Source organism: Limulus polyphemus, unplaced genomic scaffold (genome assembly GCF_000517525.1).
Source record: "Limulus polyphemus unplaced genomic scaffold, Limulus_polyphemus-2.1.2 Scaffold26, whole genome shotgun sequence".
NCBI classification, from domain to species: Eukaryota; Metazoa; Arthropoda; class Merostomata; order Xiphosura; family Limulidae; genus Limulus; species Limulus polyphemus.
The window spans coordinates 1060318-1080945 of NW_013665636.1; the positions used below are offsets into that span (position 1 = coordinate 1060318).

The window sequence follows — 20628 nt, forward strand, 5'->3', positions numbered from 1 at the left end:
GGAAGATTACTAGATATAGGGTAGTCTGGTATATTTAAGAGGGTGACAACGTGACGGAACAATAATGTGTGTGTAGGTAGTGAGTAATTGATTTGCAGTGAGAAAGTATTGTTGAAGTTAACGTTCGTGAAAGCGTTTGTTTTAGCGCGAATGTTGAAATCAAGTGTATCGTGAAGTTATATTCAGAAAGAATAAACCAGTTTTATTAAGTAAGGACTTGTGTCGCTAAAGTTTCGTCAGAACAAATTTACGGAAAATCAATTAACGAACGGAGACGTAACAATATCTATGTGTTTCCCTGGTAACAGGCTTTTTAGCAACATATATAGCTTTTTATCAAAAAGTCGGAACTCTAAATAAAATCAGCACGGTATAGTATAGGTGGTAGTTTTGTAATTTATGTTATGTATCTCATAAAGAAGAATCTCAAGCAGTGTTATGGACTAGCTATTATGCACACACAATATATATATATATATATTATTTTATAATGTTTATGTGTTTCCCCGTTGGGAGGCTATTATGCAAGGTAGCCTCAACTGCCTGAAACCCGGAATGCTAAATAAAATCAACGTGGTATAGTATAGGAAGTCGTTCATTAATTTATTATATGTATCTCCTAAAGAAGAATCTCAAGTGGTATCATGGATAAGTTATTATGCACACACACACGATGTATTTTTTACTCTATGTGTGTCCCCAGTGGGAGGCTATTTAGCAACTTATATAGCTCACTTATCAAAAAGTCGGAACTCTAAATAAAATCAACACGGTATAGTATAGGTGGTAATTTTGTAATTTATGTTATGTATCTCCTAAAGAAGAATCTCCTGAACTGCTTGCTGGACTCACCAACTTTTAAATGGTGCCAAACGAATCGTATCGGCTCCGAGGTTTGAACAAAGATAAAACGTTTCATCCACCCTCTTAAGGAACCTGAGTATTTCGCGAGAACACATTTAAGGGGATTCTCCGAAAGCAAATTTGGCATTGATTTACATTAGAACACATAATAAGTACGCCTACTAATTACCGCTCGTAACTTGGTTAAAAAAATTAAATTTACATTATAGCGGGAATGATCAATAAACTGAATAAATGCAAAATAGTAGTTCTTGCTTTAAATTTGCATTATATTGGCCCTGTAAATGTGGGCCATAGGCCTACGAGTTCGCTAGTTTACTAAAATAGTTTGTTTATTTTGAATTTCACTTTTGAGCTACTCTTTTACCAACGAATATTGGGATTGACCGTCACTAATATACTTATCTTTTCGCTTTCATGTATGAGATTTACCACTAATTCACAATAATATGCAGTTTTCGTTTCTGTAGAGACTTCAGTGAAACTTCAAAAAATAGCCATGTAACATCATTTATAACTGTGAATGAGAATATGTTATTCAGCAAAAAATATTCATATTTTAAATATGACACCGTTAAACCAGTTGCACTTAACACATGAGGATTTTTATTTTTTAATTTGACATCTATACACGATAGGTGTTATTGTTAGGCTTAAAAAATCGCCCAGTTCAAAAAATCAAGGCTACAAAACAAATCTAAATTAAAATTATTTAGCGATGTTTCGGGCAGACACCTTTCGTCAATCGTCAGACTAAACTCATGAATTATACGGCTTGATAGTAAAACCGAGAAGCTATCTTTTCTGTAAGTGTAAGGTGGGCTATCCCGATGAAATGTGTCTACCCCTAAATAAAAGGTTTATTTTAGACTCGTGTTATAATATTGTTTTTATCATGAGAATTTCCTCTTTCTAAACCTTACGATAAATTAATTCTCTAATCACGTGCAGAAAAAGCTGAAATCGTTCGAATAACGTGAAGAAAAATTCCATCCGAAATTTTACGTATACTGACGGAATGCGATTGCGAGACTAACTCAATAAGTAACTTGTTACTGTTAGTGTTAATCGAATATGATTTTTAATCAAACTTGCTTTGTTATTTTTGAAATCATTTGCAGGTATCTAACACCCTAAAGTGTTCATGGATAAAAATAAACAGTGAAGAAGTATACCTATAAATTTTTCTCATTGCAGGTCAGTAAATAATTCGTTACATTTGTTTTTCATTTCAAGACCAGGATATAGTTTAGTTAGGCTTATCAGGAGCTTCAATATAAGTTAAAAACACTATCAACGTAATGAAACTTAGGCTTAACATTTAATATCAACTTCGGTGTTAATTCATTCAGTAAACTCTACAGATTATACATAATTGGAAATTTAGTATTGTATTTTATTGCGTAAAAGACAATATTAAAAATAAAATAAACCAAGACACACGAAAGAGTCTTGGACTATTTAAAAAAGAGAGAATAAACACCCATTCTCAATCTGTGAGTCGTGGATTCGAATCCCATCACCGAAATGCTCGCTCTTTCTGCCGTTGGGGTATTGGATTTTGACGGTTAATCTTACTTTTCGCTGGTAAATAATAGCCTAAGAGTTGGTGGTGGGTTGTTTTAACCAGCTGCCTTCCCTCTTGTTTATCATTTATAAATTATGGACGGCTATCAGATAGCCTTTAAATAGCTTTGCGCAAAATTCAACGAACAAACAAACATCTTAAGTTTATAGGAATAGAATTTTCTCGTGTGTTGTTTTTCTGCTACACTTTATACAGGAATGGTCCTGCATGTAGTCAAAGTAAGAGAAACTTATTATTTGAGTTACAAAAAAATCTACAATTGAAGATGATTTAAATAGCAATTAATTGATAAATGTTTTCATATTTTAACATCTAATCAAGTTCACAAATTCAAATAAAACTCAGATCCGGATGTTGTTTAATAACATCTTGTTATTTTGTAAGCATTATATGTTTAAATATATTGTGTTTGATAATATTGTGTAATATAAATAGACTTGGTGATTTTTTTTTTTGCATTTACTTGTTGCAAAGTTGAATTTGATCGATAATCTTCATGGTTGGTGTAGTACCTTGATTTTTGTAAAGATTGTTTAAACTGTTATAACTTACTCGATCGGGTTATTTTGAATTATTGGTAAAAAATAATGCCAATGAAAGTCCATGTAACGATAAAAAATTAATTTATTCCTTTTTTAATGTTTGCTACAAGCTACTTGCACTTGTAAGCCCAACTTCACAAACAGTATTTAAACATTCTATACTAATGGTATACATTCAAAGCTATACTAAAGTTAAATTTCCTCCGGCAAATCATTTGATAACAGACACACTAATTAACTCGTTTTTTATCTGATTAACTGAATCACAGATATGAATAACTCACTGACTGGCACTGAACTGATTCATTGATTCACTGATTACTTTACCGATTGTCGTTTTATATCATACTTTTATTTCTACATACTGCACAAAATGTTTAGATTCTACAATGCCCTTAACTTTCATGAACTTTCTAGGTATTCAATCATAAGCCCTATAGAAAGCAAACATTTAAATTAAAATATTAAGTAATAGCTTACAACAGTGCCCCTTCCTGGATTGGGAAGTTTCTTGAACAATTCTAATCGATGATAATAAAAGGGCGAGTCTGTGGGTTTGTGTGTGTGTGTGACCGCCATAACTCCAAGAAGAAAGAACTTAGGAACCTGAAATTTTGCACAGGTACAAAGTGGACCCTCAGGGTGTGCATCTGGTATTATTATTTATCCACGTGCGTGTGCGACCGCATATTTTTATGAGGCAAGCAAGCAAAAAACCACATAGAAAAGAAGTGTGACCACCATAGCTCCAAGAAGAAAGAATCTATAAACCTGAAATTTTGCACCCATACTAAGTGGACCCTGAGGATGTGCACCCGTGAATTACTTATCTTATCCACGTGGGTGCGCGCATGCGCATCTTTTTAATGGGACAAGCTATCAAAAAACCACATAGAAAAGAAGTGGTTCCTTATATTACAAATATGATTCACAGACAGCCACGCATATGTGCATCTTTTTAATAATGCAAGCTAGCGAAAAACCAAATAATTCATGGATTTTTCCATTGTTTATGTGCAACTGTAACTGTTTCAAATTCCATTGCCATCTGGACAATTTCCTTTAAATATATACACCTACTTCGCTGTAGTCTAATTTGCATATTCTCAGCTACTATTGCATCGTGAATTTGTGATGTGCCAAATAATTCGTCATTTTATATGGATGATCTTTAGTAAGATCAGCTAAGTTATCGTCCTCCCTCTTCTAAACTCTACTTTAGAAACTTCCTTTTGAGTGGCACTCCAGATTTGTTTGATAAGGCAATTACTAATTCATGATAGTTGTTATATCTCTCTATAGGAAGTTGCTTGATTTATTTGAAGCTAGTCATTTTAAATATGCAACAAGATGAATGACTTGATCGTCACCACTATTACATCCCTTCACTTTGGAAATTATTTTAAACTGTGCCTAATATGCTTCTTATGGTACATCTTCATCATTGTGTGCTGTTTTTTGCGTTGTGCAATTGTTGCTGAACTGGCCTGCTAAATTCCATAATATTAATGGGATAGAGATTTAGCTGGAATAGTTTAGGAAAGTCCTGCCAGTTATACGTGGCACAACAGCAGTGATAACAGGCTCTCCTATTCCACATTGTATGGTTATTGGTGTGTTTAAGATTAGAATTCTTGAGTGGATGCAGACAGAGGTGTGTCTGGTTTTATTGTAGTTAAGCACAAGCTAGATAATGGGCTATCTGTGCTCCGCCCACCACAGGTATCGAAACTCACTTTCTAGTGGTATAAGTCCAAAGACACACCACTGTGCCACTGGGGTGCATTATAATTGTCAAATCCCATTTTTTCGTGTGTAAGCATTTACATTTTCTGCTGAGCCTCTGAGGAGCTGTGTTATTTGACAAAAAAGCAAAATCCTGTTTACTTAATGATAATGAAATTATTTAATTCCTTCAACCACACATTTTACAACTTTCGTGATTTCACGAAATAACAATGAGCCTATCTCTACAAATAACACTAAACAATCACTTGCTAATTTTTCATCATACAGTACCCTCCCACCTCTAGTACTTCGTTGAAAGACAAACTCGTTGTTCACCAAATTGAACTAACTTTCAAGAAAGTTCTAGCTAATAATCTAAGTGCTCATAATGTGGTGTCAAAATCTCCGTATAGCCAAAAAGAATTCAAATGTTTAAATAAATATAAAAACACAATTACACAATACTTTTAATATGGTGTGCATATTTGTTATAATGACTTTGTAATGAAAATCCCTGTTTTGACTCCTTGTCTACAGTACTTATCAATTTTAGTGGAGTCAAAATAAGGATTTATAGCTTGAGAAAATAATATAGACTATTTCTAGCCTAGTTTGTTTTCTTTTTTTAAGAGTCCCTAGCGGTATGCTTGAAAATATAATCTTTACATTTTGATTCAACTTGTTTCTGTACATTTTTGATGATTCCTATTTTCCTTTTTAAATTAACAATTTGTAATTATCTTGTAACATTTTTATTTCAGTTAGTGGTAAAGAAATTGGAGTTAACTGCAGCATTACTGCTCTGATAAATTGACGAGTACGGAAATATATTTCATTGAAGATTGGTTTGTATTATTTGATAATATGATTATTTGTATATATATATATATGTGTGATATACAAAATATTGACGATAAATAATAAATAATCTCTATGTTATTATTTCTAGTAAATGCTGAAATACAAATTATGGCTAAGTACCGGCATCCAGAGCCTACTCCACATGCATTATCCGAGTCTTACGAGTTTGTATACTCGAAGAACAAAGGTAATGTGCTTATAGACAAACTAGATCCAAACCTTGGGACTATTCAGTCAATGCCTAAGTTGGAACCAGAAGAAAGGTAAAAGTGAAGTATTTTTCTTTTAATCATATAAACAAAGACAACAAGTGGTATCTCTACATAAACAGTCTGTCAACTTTACAATGTAAGCTTTGTATACAAAAATATCGCATATATATGCAAATAAAGTCTCCTTTCTGACACGAATTGCTGAAAGCTAAATGTGTGTCATCGTTAAAGATAAACAAGCTATACTGTGATATCGTAAAGAGACTTCCATAGGTTCTTCAATAAAGTACGATGCCAAAACCTTCCACAAAGTAATCAATTTCATACCCACGAAAAAGAACAACATGCTTTCTATTAAAAGATATTTGTGTATGATAAATTTAATAAAATTAACTTTTTTTTTCGCATATAGAACCCAGTTAGAATCATGGAAAAGATCAAAGAGAAATAATTTAAAAATATGTTTACTCTCTTATCACATTCAATATCTATTTGATGCTAACTGTTTAGCCCTATAAGTTTTTATTGTTATTAAACTTTATGGGTTTAGTTGTTGTTAAGCACAAAGCTACACAATGGGCTATCTGTGCTCTTTCCATCACGGTTATCGAAAACCGAATTTTAGCGTCGTAAGCCTTAATACTTACCTCTGAGCCACTGGTGTCATATTTTATGGGTATCTTTCTGTTAAGATATGTGATCATGATTTGGAACTAGTTTTGTAGTAGATGTTTGGATTGATATGTTTCGATAATTGTTTTCCAATAACGAAAGGTTTACAAAATCCTAATTATTATAGCTTACATAGGATTTAACTTTTTTTTTTTTTCTATTTTATTGTGGTAGTATTAAATTCGTCCGGGTTGTTTTATAACATTTTGGCAGTGATTAAAAGCTAATGCTTGATCATGGAATGTAACTCCAAACTTAAATGAAAGCATTTATTTATTTGTGCCTATGTAAATTTTAGAAAAGCTGGGACTAATTTATGCTGAACACCTATTACTTTTTTTAAGTATAAACTTTAAAGCAGCATGATTTATACAGTATAATTCTATTTCGCGTTGGGGTTGTAGATTTACATGTCTTCACACACATATATTAACTATTTTAGACATTTTTATATTTCATCTTTAAAGTTATAAAAAGGAGGAGTTTGTGGTGTATTCAGATGTGATATTTGGTCTTGTTTTCTCACTTTCGAAATTTAAATGGTGACAATTTTTACCAGTTTGTAATGAATATCTTATACTTTTATGTGTCGTAATTCCGTATGTACCTAATCATTCTCACTTTCAAGATATTCACGTGAGAACACCACAGTTTCGAGTCGTTGGTAAAGCATGTGATTTGACAATGTTGTTTACCATCGTTATTAATTTTTCACTGACCTGACATGGCCTGGTGGTTAGGTTGCTCGAGTAGCAATCTTCAGATCGCGGGTTCGAATCCCATTAACGAATATGCTTGCCCTTGTAGTCGTGGGGGAGTAATAATGTGACAATTAGATAAAGTCAAGAGTTGGTGGAGGGTCGTGTTGACTAGCTGCCTTCGCTCTAGTCTATCACTTCTAAAATAGGGATGGCTAGCGCAGATAGCCCTCGAGCAGCTTTGCGCGGAATTCAACATACAAATAATTTTTCACTTACTTTTCTTACTAATGTCATTGGATTTTGACTATAATGTCGAGGTCTTATGCATTGGTATAATTATTTTTAGAGTTGAAATAAGGAGACATTGAGGAATGGATTAGCGTGTAACAGCAGAAGTGGAAAAATAAAAGTTTCAATTAATTATTTGATGTTGAAGTTTATATAAATGTTAATTTATATATATATATTCTTTTTCTTAAGGAATGACCATCTTAGAAGGTGGAGAACTCTGAAATATTTCAGGAAAAATTTACCAATAGTTAATTACCTAGATAATGAGTCTAATCCTGTTATAATGGTATTGGGCGGCATCAGCACCATACAACCAACAGACTACTTAAATAGTACGTTTATAATATAAAGAGATGACACGTTTTAAGTTATTTTAAATGTATATGCATATTCTATAGTAACATACAGAGCTCATTATTAAGAATATACCTTGAAAAACATATTTAGAATCTAAGAAAAAAATAATGAAATTAGATAAAAAATGGTATTTAATTAGACTGTACACATTTTCATTCATACTTGGTTCATTCATTCCACAGCATTTAACTGTTGAGATGTAAAAATCATGATGTTTGTTTTAGCTATATGCTGTGTCCACCACGGGGAATCGAACCCCTAATTTTAGCGCTATAAATCCATAGACTTACCGCTATTTCATTGAGGAACAAAACCGTGATGCTCCTTAAATGAGTACTCTGTATTTTAAGAGTAAAAACAAAACCAAAACGACGTTTTTTGGCACAGTGAAAGGTGAACTTTATTAGATGTTACAGCCGATTATATGTGATACCTAAACGTAGACGGCTGAAATAACTAATAAAGAGTTTATTTTTCACTGTGCCTGAAACCCTCGTGTTCCAATTTAGATTTAACTGGATTAGTGAACTTGTAGGCTATCGATAGCTCCTGACGAAGCTGTGATAGTGAAATATTGAGCTAATAAAGTAACATTCTGGAGTTATAGGTGGTGATTTGATTTATGAAAATACTATGTAAAAGTCTCTGTCTTTTTAAAATCGTATGAAATGTGAATCATTTTTTATGATTTCATTTAATATTTGTGGTACGTATCAGCTGTAACTATTAATCATTACTGTTGTATTTTATGATAACCATTAACCCCATAAAGAGCACATTGTCAAATGCTCCTACTACTTAACAAACAATTACATTTATTCTTAACAACCTTTGAGCAAATTTTCAAATAAATTTGAACTATTACCAACACTATTTTATGTGGAATGTTACAAAATTAATATTCCTCAGAGTAGATGAATCGTTTTCTTTAAAAATTGCTCTGAAGTTCAACTTCTAAGGTTTTTTTGAAACTATGTCTAATTTCCAACCTTTTGAAAACGCCTTAACCTTAACAAGTTGGGTTTGTTACAAAAATTCTTCGTACTTTCAAAGAAAGAATAATTTTATATACTACTTCTTGTATGTACGTTCTTATATAATATTCTTCCATTTCTTGTTTCACGATGGTTCATAGTATCTTAAATCGAACGTAAGATAATTCTAGCAGTACAGAAAAGCCTTTGACTACAGTTTGTTTGTGGTCAACTTAATATCATATTACATATAAGAACTGTTTATATATTTATCAAGGTGCCGCCATGTTTGTGTTCCATCCCGATCGTAACAAATGGAATTTTTTGGGTACTATTTTGGAGCCACGTGTCTATCATGCAGGAGCATATCTTCACGGACGGGTGTACGTGTTTGGTAAGTAACTTAAAACAAATTAGGAGAATAGTATAAAAAGCCAGTACTACAGGAATGCAACCCTTGTATCGCATAAAAATGAATTGCACCACAGGCTGTCACATGTTGATATAATTTTCGCTTTGATTGGTTGTTATCTAACTAATAGAAAGTATCACATCAGTATAAAGACTATAAGAGTACAATCAGTCACATTTTATCCAATAGTAATTGTAGTATGCATCTAGTCACGACTACCAGGACTAAGAAATCGCATGACAGTCATATAGAAACCAATGTTTTATGTGGTTAAGGATAGCCCTTGCGAAACATTGCGACAAGGCTTCACATTACAGTTGAGGTTGTATCCAAGATTCTGAAGAGGGTACGTGAAACTGGCAATGTTAATAATAGATATAAGTATCTCAGGACATGATCTACACGTCACAAAGAGCACAGATCCTTCCAACTACCGAGCTCCATATGAATATGTGACTGTTACCTCTAGAGCAATACGATACAGATTATCACAGTATGGTCGCAGTGGATGCTTACCTACTCGAAAACTGCTTCTGGAAAAAGGTAATATAACTAAAATATTGAAGTGATTCATAGACAGTGGAATGTGAAAAACTAGAAACGTATACTCTTTACTAATAAATACAAGAACTGCCTTTTTCAAATAAATAAATAAATGGGGACGATTTTTTCTATACTGTGATTGGTCTAAATGAAAGTATTCAAAACGTAAGAGAAGAAAAACAAAGTGGAGCTTAGCTTACCTCACAATAATACATTGAGTCTTGGGTAAGTGTTTTTTTTTTAAAAGGAAATCAAAAGATAGTGGACTTCCCCCCCCCCTCCGGCTACATCCTTGGGTTCAGTGCCAGTTTGGAGTTGTACCTCAACCAACGGTGTCAGTGACTTAAATCAGATTCATAGTACCCTAATGTTTAAAAGTTGACGATTCATCCTGCTATTCTTCAGAAACACGAGTCACTGGGCGAGGATTCAACTTCCAGTAAGACATTAATGTTAAGATTACTGTGAATGCGGTGAAACGATATTTTGATGGTAAAGAGGGCAATCATTGTTTGGTCTATTAAAGTCTCTATGTAAACATTCTTTAGACTTTACGAGCTTACGTAGGATGCTTCACAAAATTACCGAATTGTGAGAAGTAATACAGGAAGGGCTCTTATCGTGCATTGATAAACTGTATGACAGTGTCAAAACAAAATATAGTGCCCTGTGTAATGCACTGCGTTCACGTGCAATATACTAGTGCATTGTACGACATATATCAGGTTTTGTATTATCCATGATAATCACCGTTTAGTACAATTACTAGCTGTTTGTGACTCTTGTATGTATATCGCTTGAGTATTTCCATAATTATTTTTATTACTTCATATGTGCATGTACTTATACAAAGTTAATGTTCCGTGTGAAAATTGTATTATATTATATATGTGTTTGATGATTAAAATTTAATGAAATCACCTAATCTGTTAAATTTAAGCATACGTGTATATACGGAGATATATATATATATATGTATTATCGTATTTATCACAATAATAAAAGGGAGTTAAAGTATTTAATACAAACGCAACTGTTTTTTTTTAACTTCAAAAATACTAATAATAGTAATAAACTATCAAATCTCCCCAGGTGGCTATAATCCATTAGAATGTGTTAAAGACAAGATGCAAACGACGTCAACTACGTTTCAGTATACTCTTCGATCAAGACAGTGGAGAAGAAGATCAGACATGCGAAATTCTCGAGCGTATCATGGTGCGACAGTTATGGATGAAAGAATCTTCGTGATTGGTGGAAAAGACTCGTATGGAAAGTAGGCAAGATTTTCAAGTTGTATTCAGATTTTTTTTTATTATTATTAATAACTCTTCTTTTAATTATTAATTATATCGTCTCTATAGTAATATTAGTATGACGCTTATTATTATATGCAATTATCTCATACAGCATTTTAGCCTCGGTAGAAGTATATGAACCTGAAATAGATCAATGGACAGTTGCTGCCTCAATGCCAGAACCTTTAATGGGAATCGCTGTTACAAGCAATAGTGGATTCATTTACGTAATTGGTGGCGTAGGATGTGTCAGAGAGATGAAAACAGAAACTTATTTGTCTAGCAAAATTTATTGCTTCAACCCACTGTATAACAAGTAAGTTTCAAAGTAGATATTTAGTGTTAAAAAGTTTGTTTGTTAAAACTAAACTAACAAGCCATATTGGGCTATCTGTTGTATCCAACGCCGAATTGTAACGTTACACGACCGTAGACTTACCGCTGTCCCACTTGGGGGGAGAGACTGAAAAAAGGTTATTGTAACATATATAAAAAGTATTACTTATGTATATAATTTCAATGTATCGTTAGAAATCAACATCTTTTTTTTTGCAATACTTTTTTCTTTGTTTTTTTTTCCTTTACTGTTTCTATTTTTCTCAGATAAACTTATATAAAGAAACGTTATTCTTTATTATGATATAATACAGGACTCGCATTAAATACCAATATTTACTGTTTTAGATGGTTTCGGAAATCTCCATTATCTTCTCCTCGCGCTTTTGCTGCTGCTACAACACAAAACAAAAGAATTTGGTTATGGGGTGGTGCCACTTTGAATCGTTCTGACGAGACACTTTCTAGCATGAATACCGTGGATATCCTAGACACTAGGACAGGAAGTCTGGAACATCATCTCTCGTTTGCAATTCCAAAACACTGCCTTGCTGTTGTTAAAACTAGTAAGCATTTATTATAGCTATTTTCACATATACATTTTAATAACGTTTATTTTTCATTAGGCTACTGTCGGTACTATTAACGTTGGTGGTTATTTTACAGTGAAGTACAGCTGTGTTTAAAGAATGGGAGAATCAACAAACTGTTGTACTTTATTATTATTATTATGGCAGAACACACACCTTAGTGATTCGTCAAAATAAAAATTAAACATATGTGACAAGTAGTGTTTTTTCTTATACTGTAAGTATCGTAATAATTATCCTCGTGTAGTTAATAAATGGGTTAATTTCACTCAAGTACACATGTTTTATCATACTTGATATGTTTTTATTTCGCCAAAAGGTGACATCCTGATATACAGAGGGTTGAGCACGTTATATTGAAACGATTTTGGATATGGAAATCAACAAGACACGTGACAACCATACCCAATATAAAGTCACTGTGGAACGCCTTGTTTGGGAACTACATTTTAACATTCTTTAGGGTTCGTAGGTAGTATGATGCAAACGAAAAGTGTAAAATAATATGATAAATATTCATACACTCAGATCATAATGATGTTTTCAGATCGTGGACTTGAACTTTCAAGATTGGGATATCTCTTGTACTTGATGGCATTTGAAAACAAAGGGATATAGATCAACTTGGCACCAGAACCATCTAGAAAGAGACTTGCAACAAGTCATACCTTTGCCGTACTAAACAAAGTCACGTGTAGATAAGTTGTTTCCACGACTTATCTATTCAATCGTCACATTACTCAGCAGCTAGAGAATAAAACAGGTATTCATACTATTTCATTCGAAAACGTATCGGTAAAGTTTCCTGATTCAGTGCTTATGGATTTCTGTGCAATATGATTGTTGAAATTGGCGCTGTAAAATAATCGTCTTCGAACGCTGGATAATTATGAAGCTACAGGGAGGAGTGGTCTGTTTTGGACATGACAGCTTTTCGAATGAGTTTACAATGGAAACTACACTACAGGGCTAATGTAAAGATGTACGGTTGACAGATAGAGCCTGGCCAGTCATGCCGACGACATGAACTATCAGAACGTAATGCGGTTCCAAAATCGTTTTAGTATAACACACTCAACCCCTGTATAACATAACTAACTCTCTGTACTATACCTATGTGAGTATTTCAAACAGTTTTAATAAAAACAACGATATAGCTAAAGGATATGAAACGGAGGTGAACTGCATGCTTTGACGGGTGAACGGTACAGACATTTAACCATTGTGTGTGTGTGTGGGGGGGGGGGTAAACAAAGAATATACATAACATAAACTATGAATATAAACTTTACATGAAATGCTCTAAAGTGTATACTTTGATATTTCACGTGTATATTTTATCATAAACATATAACCAGGATACGAAAGCTCGACTATAAGTACTTTTTGCTCTTCTTCTGATATATTACTTCTTTATGACTGCAAACTGTAGACTTTCTTATATCATGAAACTCAGAGAAGACTAAACTGGTTCTCAGACTTCAATAAAAAATAACAAATAAATATATGTTCTTTTAGAACATCGATGGAGAAAGAAAATTATAAAATAGATGACTTACAGACTATGATGTAAACGAAATCCAAGAAAATGTATTGACATATTTATGACTGTCGTTTTGTATTTTTGTGTGGGCTGTATACCGCTTACGACATTTTTTAATGTGCCCATCTGTCAATTATACAAGTTAGTAAATCAGGAAATGTATGTATGCCGCTTTCTAAACGGTATACGATTGACTTAACAAAAGCATTGGGACATAACATTCCACCTAGCGATAGGCCCGCCCTCACCGAATCCATGTGTTAACGTATGATGCACAACTGTGTAAGTTTTATAAGTATTGACAATTGCCACTACCAACTAGTTGGAGCCAAATTGTCATGGAAAAAAAAGCTCATCAGCGGTTAAAGATGCACTTTCTTTTAATGAAACATTAATGGTGTGCGTTTACAAGTCATTTCGACTTATATAGATTCATTGTTAGTAATATGCAAAACAATGGAGAATTATCAAACGTGCTTATGTGGAATATTAACCTGGCGGTCTAAAAAGAATGGCTTCTCATAATATTACAATGTTTTGTGAAAAGAAACCACAAATGTTGCTCCAAGTCATCATTTTAGGACTGTAGTATGTTCATTATGTATAGGAAGCTTCATTCTCCTGAGTTCCTCGAATTACAACAAAGAAACAGCTAAAAGCTGCTGCGCATGCAAGTCATTTCTTCTTGTGGGCCCACAAGTGTCAAAATTGTGGTAGACAACGTTGGAAAAATTGAGTGCATAAAGCAGCGAAACGTGCTACGTGTTGTTTTCTTCCGACGAACAAGCTTGTGTTTGAAGGCAAACTGGAAAACAGTTTTTTATTAATTGTGCTAGTCCAGTCGTGAAGAGTATTGGGACATCGTTTTAACCAAGATGGTTTGAACTAAATTTATCAGTAATAGTTAAAGAAACCGTGTTGTATTTCTTGTTTTATGACATTGTGACAATATTGCACTGAATGCATTGATGGGATTCTTTGGGGAAGAACCAAAGTTTTTTGTTTTCTTTTGCATTTTGATGCATCAAATGCCATGTCTACCTATTTTATGATACATACAGAACCTGCCTTGGTGATACCAGAGTCTGAAAATTAACTGCCCAGGAATATTTTGGAATTTGTGCAGTGCATGAAATGCAGAAGTGGCGAACCTCAACATTTCTCTGTGATGAGACCTGCTTTACAAGAAAAATGGTAATATGTTCCATTAGTTGGTGGCAAGTGTTAGTAACAATGTCTATGTTGGATAAAACTGTTATACGTATATAGATTATATATATATGTGGTTTTTGTTGTAAAGCTCTTTTTTATTTTATTTTTCATGAATGATTGTTTGTTTGTTTGGAATTAAGCACAAAGCTACACAATGGGCTATCTGTGCTCTGCCCACCACGGGTATCGAAACCCGGTTCCTAGCGTTGTAAGTCCGCAGACATACAACGCTAGGCCACTAGGGGGCTTCATGAATGAAGCTAATCATATTCGTGGTAACAGATTCAAAGAAGACTTGAAACCATATCAGAGCAGCATAATGTTTTTATTGCAAATCTTATCAGAATTTCACGTTTCACTCTGATTTTATAAAAATTGTATCTCGTATTTTTCGTAATATGAAATTATATCTAAATTACAAAATGATGCTTTTTTTTTTTACAGGAGATCAAGTTTTTATGATTGGAGGTATGTATAGCTTGAAAACGACTGCAGTTGATGAGCTTGAAATTTACGACAGAAAACGGGATTTATTGCAAAATTGGGCTCCGTTACCTGTAGCCTTGACTGGAATGGTTGCAGTTGTTATACCAACAGACACTAGGATAACTGCTAAAATCGAGCAGTTTGCTGCGGTTTGTAAAGATTAATAATAGCTGAGGAGTATTTGTTATAAACTTTCTTAAATATTTCTGTATCAGGTGAAACATATTTCAACCATTTAAGCTCAAAAGGTCCAAAAACATTTCAAAAATTGTTGACATTTAACCTCAGATATATTACTTCACACTGTGAAATATTAAATAGAAACAAAGATCGCGTTCAATGCACTGATACCAGTCTTGTGTTGATCCAAAGTGTAAAACTCAAATTATTTTCACTTGCCTCACCATCACTTCTAACTTCTTAGATATTAATTTTAGGTAAGTTACTTGAAAACTCGTATTTATATATTTTTGACACGTTACCATAGAAGGATGTATTAGGACTTCGTTTGCCCCAAAATACTATGGAAATCGTCTCTTCCGTGAGTCGAGGTTCAGCAGCAGATTTGGTGCTCAAATGATAGTATAAATGTGGTTCTCAATAGATAGCCTGCGGGCATTTTAGGCTCTCGAAAGCCTTATTCATTGTCCATACAAAAGTAAGCAAAACTGTACTTCGTGAAAGATGACCATAAATCTCTTTACTTTATGGCCGTTAGCTGAAGTGACCCAGTGTGTAAAATAATTGGGGACCACTGGTCTAAGAGAACGACTCTTATTGATATGTATTTATTTCTCAGAAAATAAAACATAATATTATTATGGCAGAACACAGACCTTAATGATTCGTCAAAATAAAGAAAAAAACATATGTAGCAAGTAGTGTTTTTCTTATACAGTAAGTATCGTAATAATTATCCTCGTGTAGTTAATAAATGAGTTAATTTCACTTAAGTACACATGTTTTATCATGCTTGATATGTTTTTATTTCGCAAGAAGGTGACATCCTGATATACAGAGGGTTGAGCACGTTATATTAAAACGATTTTGGATATGGAAATCAACAAGACACGTGACAACCATACCCAATAATCGCTGGAAAATAATTCTGACCTCAGACTTCATTATTCACAGCAGAAGCTATAAAAACACTGCACGGTTTCATTTGATATGCATTATTTAGCTAGTAGTATTTTTTTTCTTTATAGAGAACGAGGAAAACAGAAATTCAGAGAAGGCAGCAAGCTGCTAAAACGATTCAAGTAGAGTACAAAAAATACCATGATAGAAAATGCAAAGCAAATGAACACCGACTGAATTATATGATAAAGGTAAATATATCTTCTCTTTTTTTATTTATTTTAGTGGATGAACGACGGTTAATGATTTTCGGGTGAAAAATATCTATCCACGGAATAACAAAAACTTTTAATTCTAATTAAGTTAACAAGTAGTAGTTCATAAAAAAAAAAACAAATGCAAACATTATTTTGAAATATAGTTCGCAAACAACAATGGAGAGCAAACACTACTGGTAAATAGCAAATAGGTGTATTTCGTTTATTTTACATTCAATAGACTTATAAAACCATGAACCTCAAAAAAGTACAAACATGTTAGTGTTGTAGAACATGTTTTTTTTTTTTTTTTTTTTCATTTTGCACTTTTTTCAAATTCTAGAAAATGTCTATAGATGCAGATGAAAGAGTTTCTGGAAGAGTTCGAACATACCAAAGTGGCTATCGTCCTAAACTGCCAGACCAGAGTGACCTTTCAAAAGACTTGACTCCAGTTTCTATACCAGTAATTTTTTTTCTTTTTTTATTGTTTGCTTGTTTGAAGTTAAGCACAATGCTACACAATGGGCTATCTGTGCTCTGCCCACCACGGGTATCGAAACCCGGTTTCTAGCGTTGTAAGCCAGCAGACGTACCGCTGTGCTACTGGGGGGCTTTATTGTTTGCGTTAATTACCAAGGTAAAAGGATAACGATGCCTGCCGTTATTATGGACTGTATGAAACTTGGCATAAATTAGTTGTATAAACTAATATTTTACACCCACTTTTAGTGAATAGATAAGATGAATCCATACATAAAATCAGTTGCTTTGATTTACGTTTACAAAACAATTACGTGTATATTTTTCGTATACTTGATAACATTAAAAAGCTGGAAAGCTTTTAGCATAAAAACCAGTCAGAAACTTTAGTTAGTTCCCGGTTATCATGGTTTTATTTGAACTTAGAAGACTTGATCAATTCGGCCTAAAAGCAGAAGTAGAATTTAAGCAATGATAGAATCTAATATAAGAAATATTGTCTATCGTGTCTACTTTAAATTGAAAATTATTACCAAGTTTAGTTGATTAAACTGAAGCTTCAGTTTACGGATATGCACATTATTTTTAACGAAATTTGTGTTTTTTGGTGGCTTTAGTTAAAATATTGAAATAATATCAATAGACGATTAAGTCACACTCTTCTGCAGTACAACTAATTGGCGTTCTAGTTCACGTTTGGGTCTGTAGTCATCTTCTGATAGAACCGGTATAGCCTTCTGACCAACAACGTTAGAAACTGATATCCAGCTTTAGCTATTTCAATGGTGATATTCTACCTTTATATTTGACAAGATTTTGTAGATATCGGGTCTGGATATATATGTATGCCATTTTTATTAAACTCTAAAAATACTATGCGAAACTTGGCATAGATAGCGTGAATGTGATCTAGCCGTCCATTTAAAACGTATCATTACCTCGACTAACGCTAAAGACGAATACAGTAAATTGAAGTTTGTTTATGAATAGGTTGAGGTTCTATTCGGTTAAGTTTACTTCTTTATCCTAGAATTAACAGTGGACCCTGTTGTTGTTTTTTTTTCTGAGCTATTGATGCACCAATTGCTTGTATGTCTATTATTTTATTTATTTATTTACATCAAGTATTGTAACAGGCCAAAATAAATAGTAACTCAATATGATTCAGATTCGATGACGAAGAACCCACTTTGAGACTAATAATGCTTGGAGACGGCTTGAATGGGTAATGAAGAAAAAAACTTTAATATACGTTTAACATAACAGCAAATGTACAACGTTTCGACATAATGACAAAAACCTTGTCGAAACGTTGTACATTTGCTGTTATATTAAACTTATATTAAAGTTTTTCTTCATTACCCATTCAAGCCGTCTCCAGCCATTATAAGTTGTTAGTTTGAAGGCTAACTTGTAAAGCAATGTCTTCTGTAAGATTTTTTTTATTAATTTAAATGATTACATTAAAACCCATTACAAAGCTAAGTTTTTCAAACATTTTTTATATGTCTCGGTATTTAACAGTAATATAATACTTTAATTGTAGTTCTGGCCTCCAGATCCAGATCCCGTGGAATCTGTTTTTGCCACTGTGATCGAACAGTGCCACGATCCTGAAGAAAAAATAGGTTTTAAACATTTCTACACTGTTCCTCGCCAGATGGACCCCAATATAGGAATGCTCCGGTTTTTGGATGAAGACTTCCAACACTCAAAGTATCGTTCTAATTGTATACCTATTTTCTTAATCAACTAATTATACACTGTAATTGTTTTATATAAACCCCTGCTTGCTTTGTCTAATAACAATCACGAGTTCATTTATCTGAATTGTTTCTTCTTTGTTTTCACTTGATCATTCATTTGTAACTAAAGGATATTTCCTTTTTTTTTGTGGTAAAGTAGAATTGTCGTTATACAACAATTTTAACACTGTGTGTAGTCTACATGGTCAAAACCAACTGTTATTGTTCAAAGACAACTCCAGGCTGAAATGTAATTCGTATGTCGTGAAACCGATTCATTAAAATTGACTTGTATTTAACAGAAAACAAATGTCTAAGTCAGCCTCTTCAATAAAGCGCGAACTGTCTGTTGTTTATATATACACTTTGTGTTTATAGAAAAATTCTTGGACTTCGAAATGTCGAAAATACGCCATATTACATGAACCGTTTTCAACCGACGGGTGACATTCAGGATTATTCAGTTCCTGTCATCATAGCTGTTGGCGGAGTCGATCTGCGAGACCCAATGAACTTATCTTATGGTAAGCTGAAATTACAAACTGTTAGGTTGAAACCAGGCGTGTCGATCTTCGAGACCCAATGAACTTATGTTATTGTAAGCTGTAGCAATCCTGTACAGTGCGGGTCATTATAAGTTGGTAAACATTCCTATTTGAAAGGAAGATATATGAAACGGTATGTCAGATTATTTTTTTTGCGTGGTTTATGTTAAAATCGAAGAACCGAAAAGCGATTTGATTTACGAACTTAGAACATAAACACACTGCACACAAAATAATCAATTGAGGTAGCTCGCAAATTAAGTAATCTTAGCCTCCAGGTGGGTCAGGAGTACATTTGAGGGTTAAAAACGCTAAGATTTTGGATTCGATCCTTGCGGTAAGCATGACACAGGTAGCCCATTGTGTAGCTTCGCATGTATCCCGTTGATTCATTCATATAAATTCATAGGTTAGTTGAGGGCTTATGATGCTAAAACTCTGGGCTCGATCCTTGCAGTGAGCAGGGCGTAGGTAGCCCATTGTGTAGCTTCGCATGTATCCCGTTGGTTCATTCATATACATTCATCAGTAAGCTTGAGGGCTTATGATGCTAAAACACTGGGCTCGATCCTTGTGGTGAGCAGTGTGTACGTAGCCCATTGTGTAGGTTTGCACTTAACAAAATGTACAAAAGTAGCTTTACACTTAAATAAACGAATAATGTTAGTGCTTTGTTTCATGAGCTTATAGGGTGTTCTGTATGTAGTTATAGCAGAAAAAAACTTTATATATCCCACGGAAATGTTATAGTACCAATCATAGAGACTTTTAACCGTTTCCAAAGTGATTTTTAAGGGCTTATACCAACAACTGTAACTTTTAATATTGTTCACATACATACCTAAATCTATACATTTACATAAAAATGTAAAGGTATGTACATTTTCATAAGTATCATTTGAATTGCGTAGGAAGTAAAAATCATGATGGAATTGTGTTTGTAGCGTATCTTAACTATTTAGCGAACGTAACGTTTCTGTACTATAAGGTATTTAATGAAGCTTAAGTAATAATTAGGTAGGCATCATGGAGTTTAGCTTCCAAGACACCATTCTTTAAACAGAACTTACATATAAGTATATAAATTATACTTTTGGAGATAAATCACCTTTAAAAACTATTGTAGTAATATAATTTCTTGGCAACATTTCGAGCAAACATGGCTTGAAGAAGATCGTCTGCTCGAAACGTCGCCAAGAGATTAAATTACTACCATAATTTTTAAAGGTGATTTATCTTCTAAAGTCTAATTTCTATATTTTATCACCTTCGTACTTTTTTTACTTGTATATATATATATATATATAT

General features: G+C 33.4%; 1 protein-coding gene across 1 annotated transcript in view; it reads left to right on the top strand.

Annotated features, from left to right (window-relative positions):
- Window positions 1-20628, top strand: part of LOC106459196 (alpha-scruin-like) — a 35448-nt gene that overhangs the window by 8444 nt on the left and 6376 nt on the right. The window contains exons 3-13 of the mRNA XM_022385898.1: window positions 5672-5846; window positions 7649-7791; window positions 9068-9184; window positions 10838-11021; window positions 11156-11359; window positions 11728-11945; window positions 15169-15359; window positions 16419-16541; window positions 16891-17013; window positions 18577-18746; window positions 19154-19299. Of these exons, the coding sequence (XP_022241606.1) occupies window positions 5672-5846; window positions 7649-7791; window positions 9068-9184; window positions 10838-11021; window positions 11156-11359; window positions 11728-11945; window positions 15169-15359; window positions 16419-16541; window positions 16891-17013; window positions 18577-18746; window positions 19154-19299 (1794 nt within the window). The remainder of the gene's footprint in view (window positions 1-5671; window positions 5847-7648; window positions 7792-9067; window positions 9185-10837; window positions 11022-11155; window positions 11360-11727; window positions 11946-15168; window positions 15360-16418; window positions 16542-16890; window positions 17014-18576; window positions 18747-19153; window positions 19300-20628) is intronic.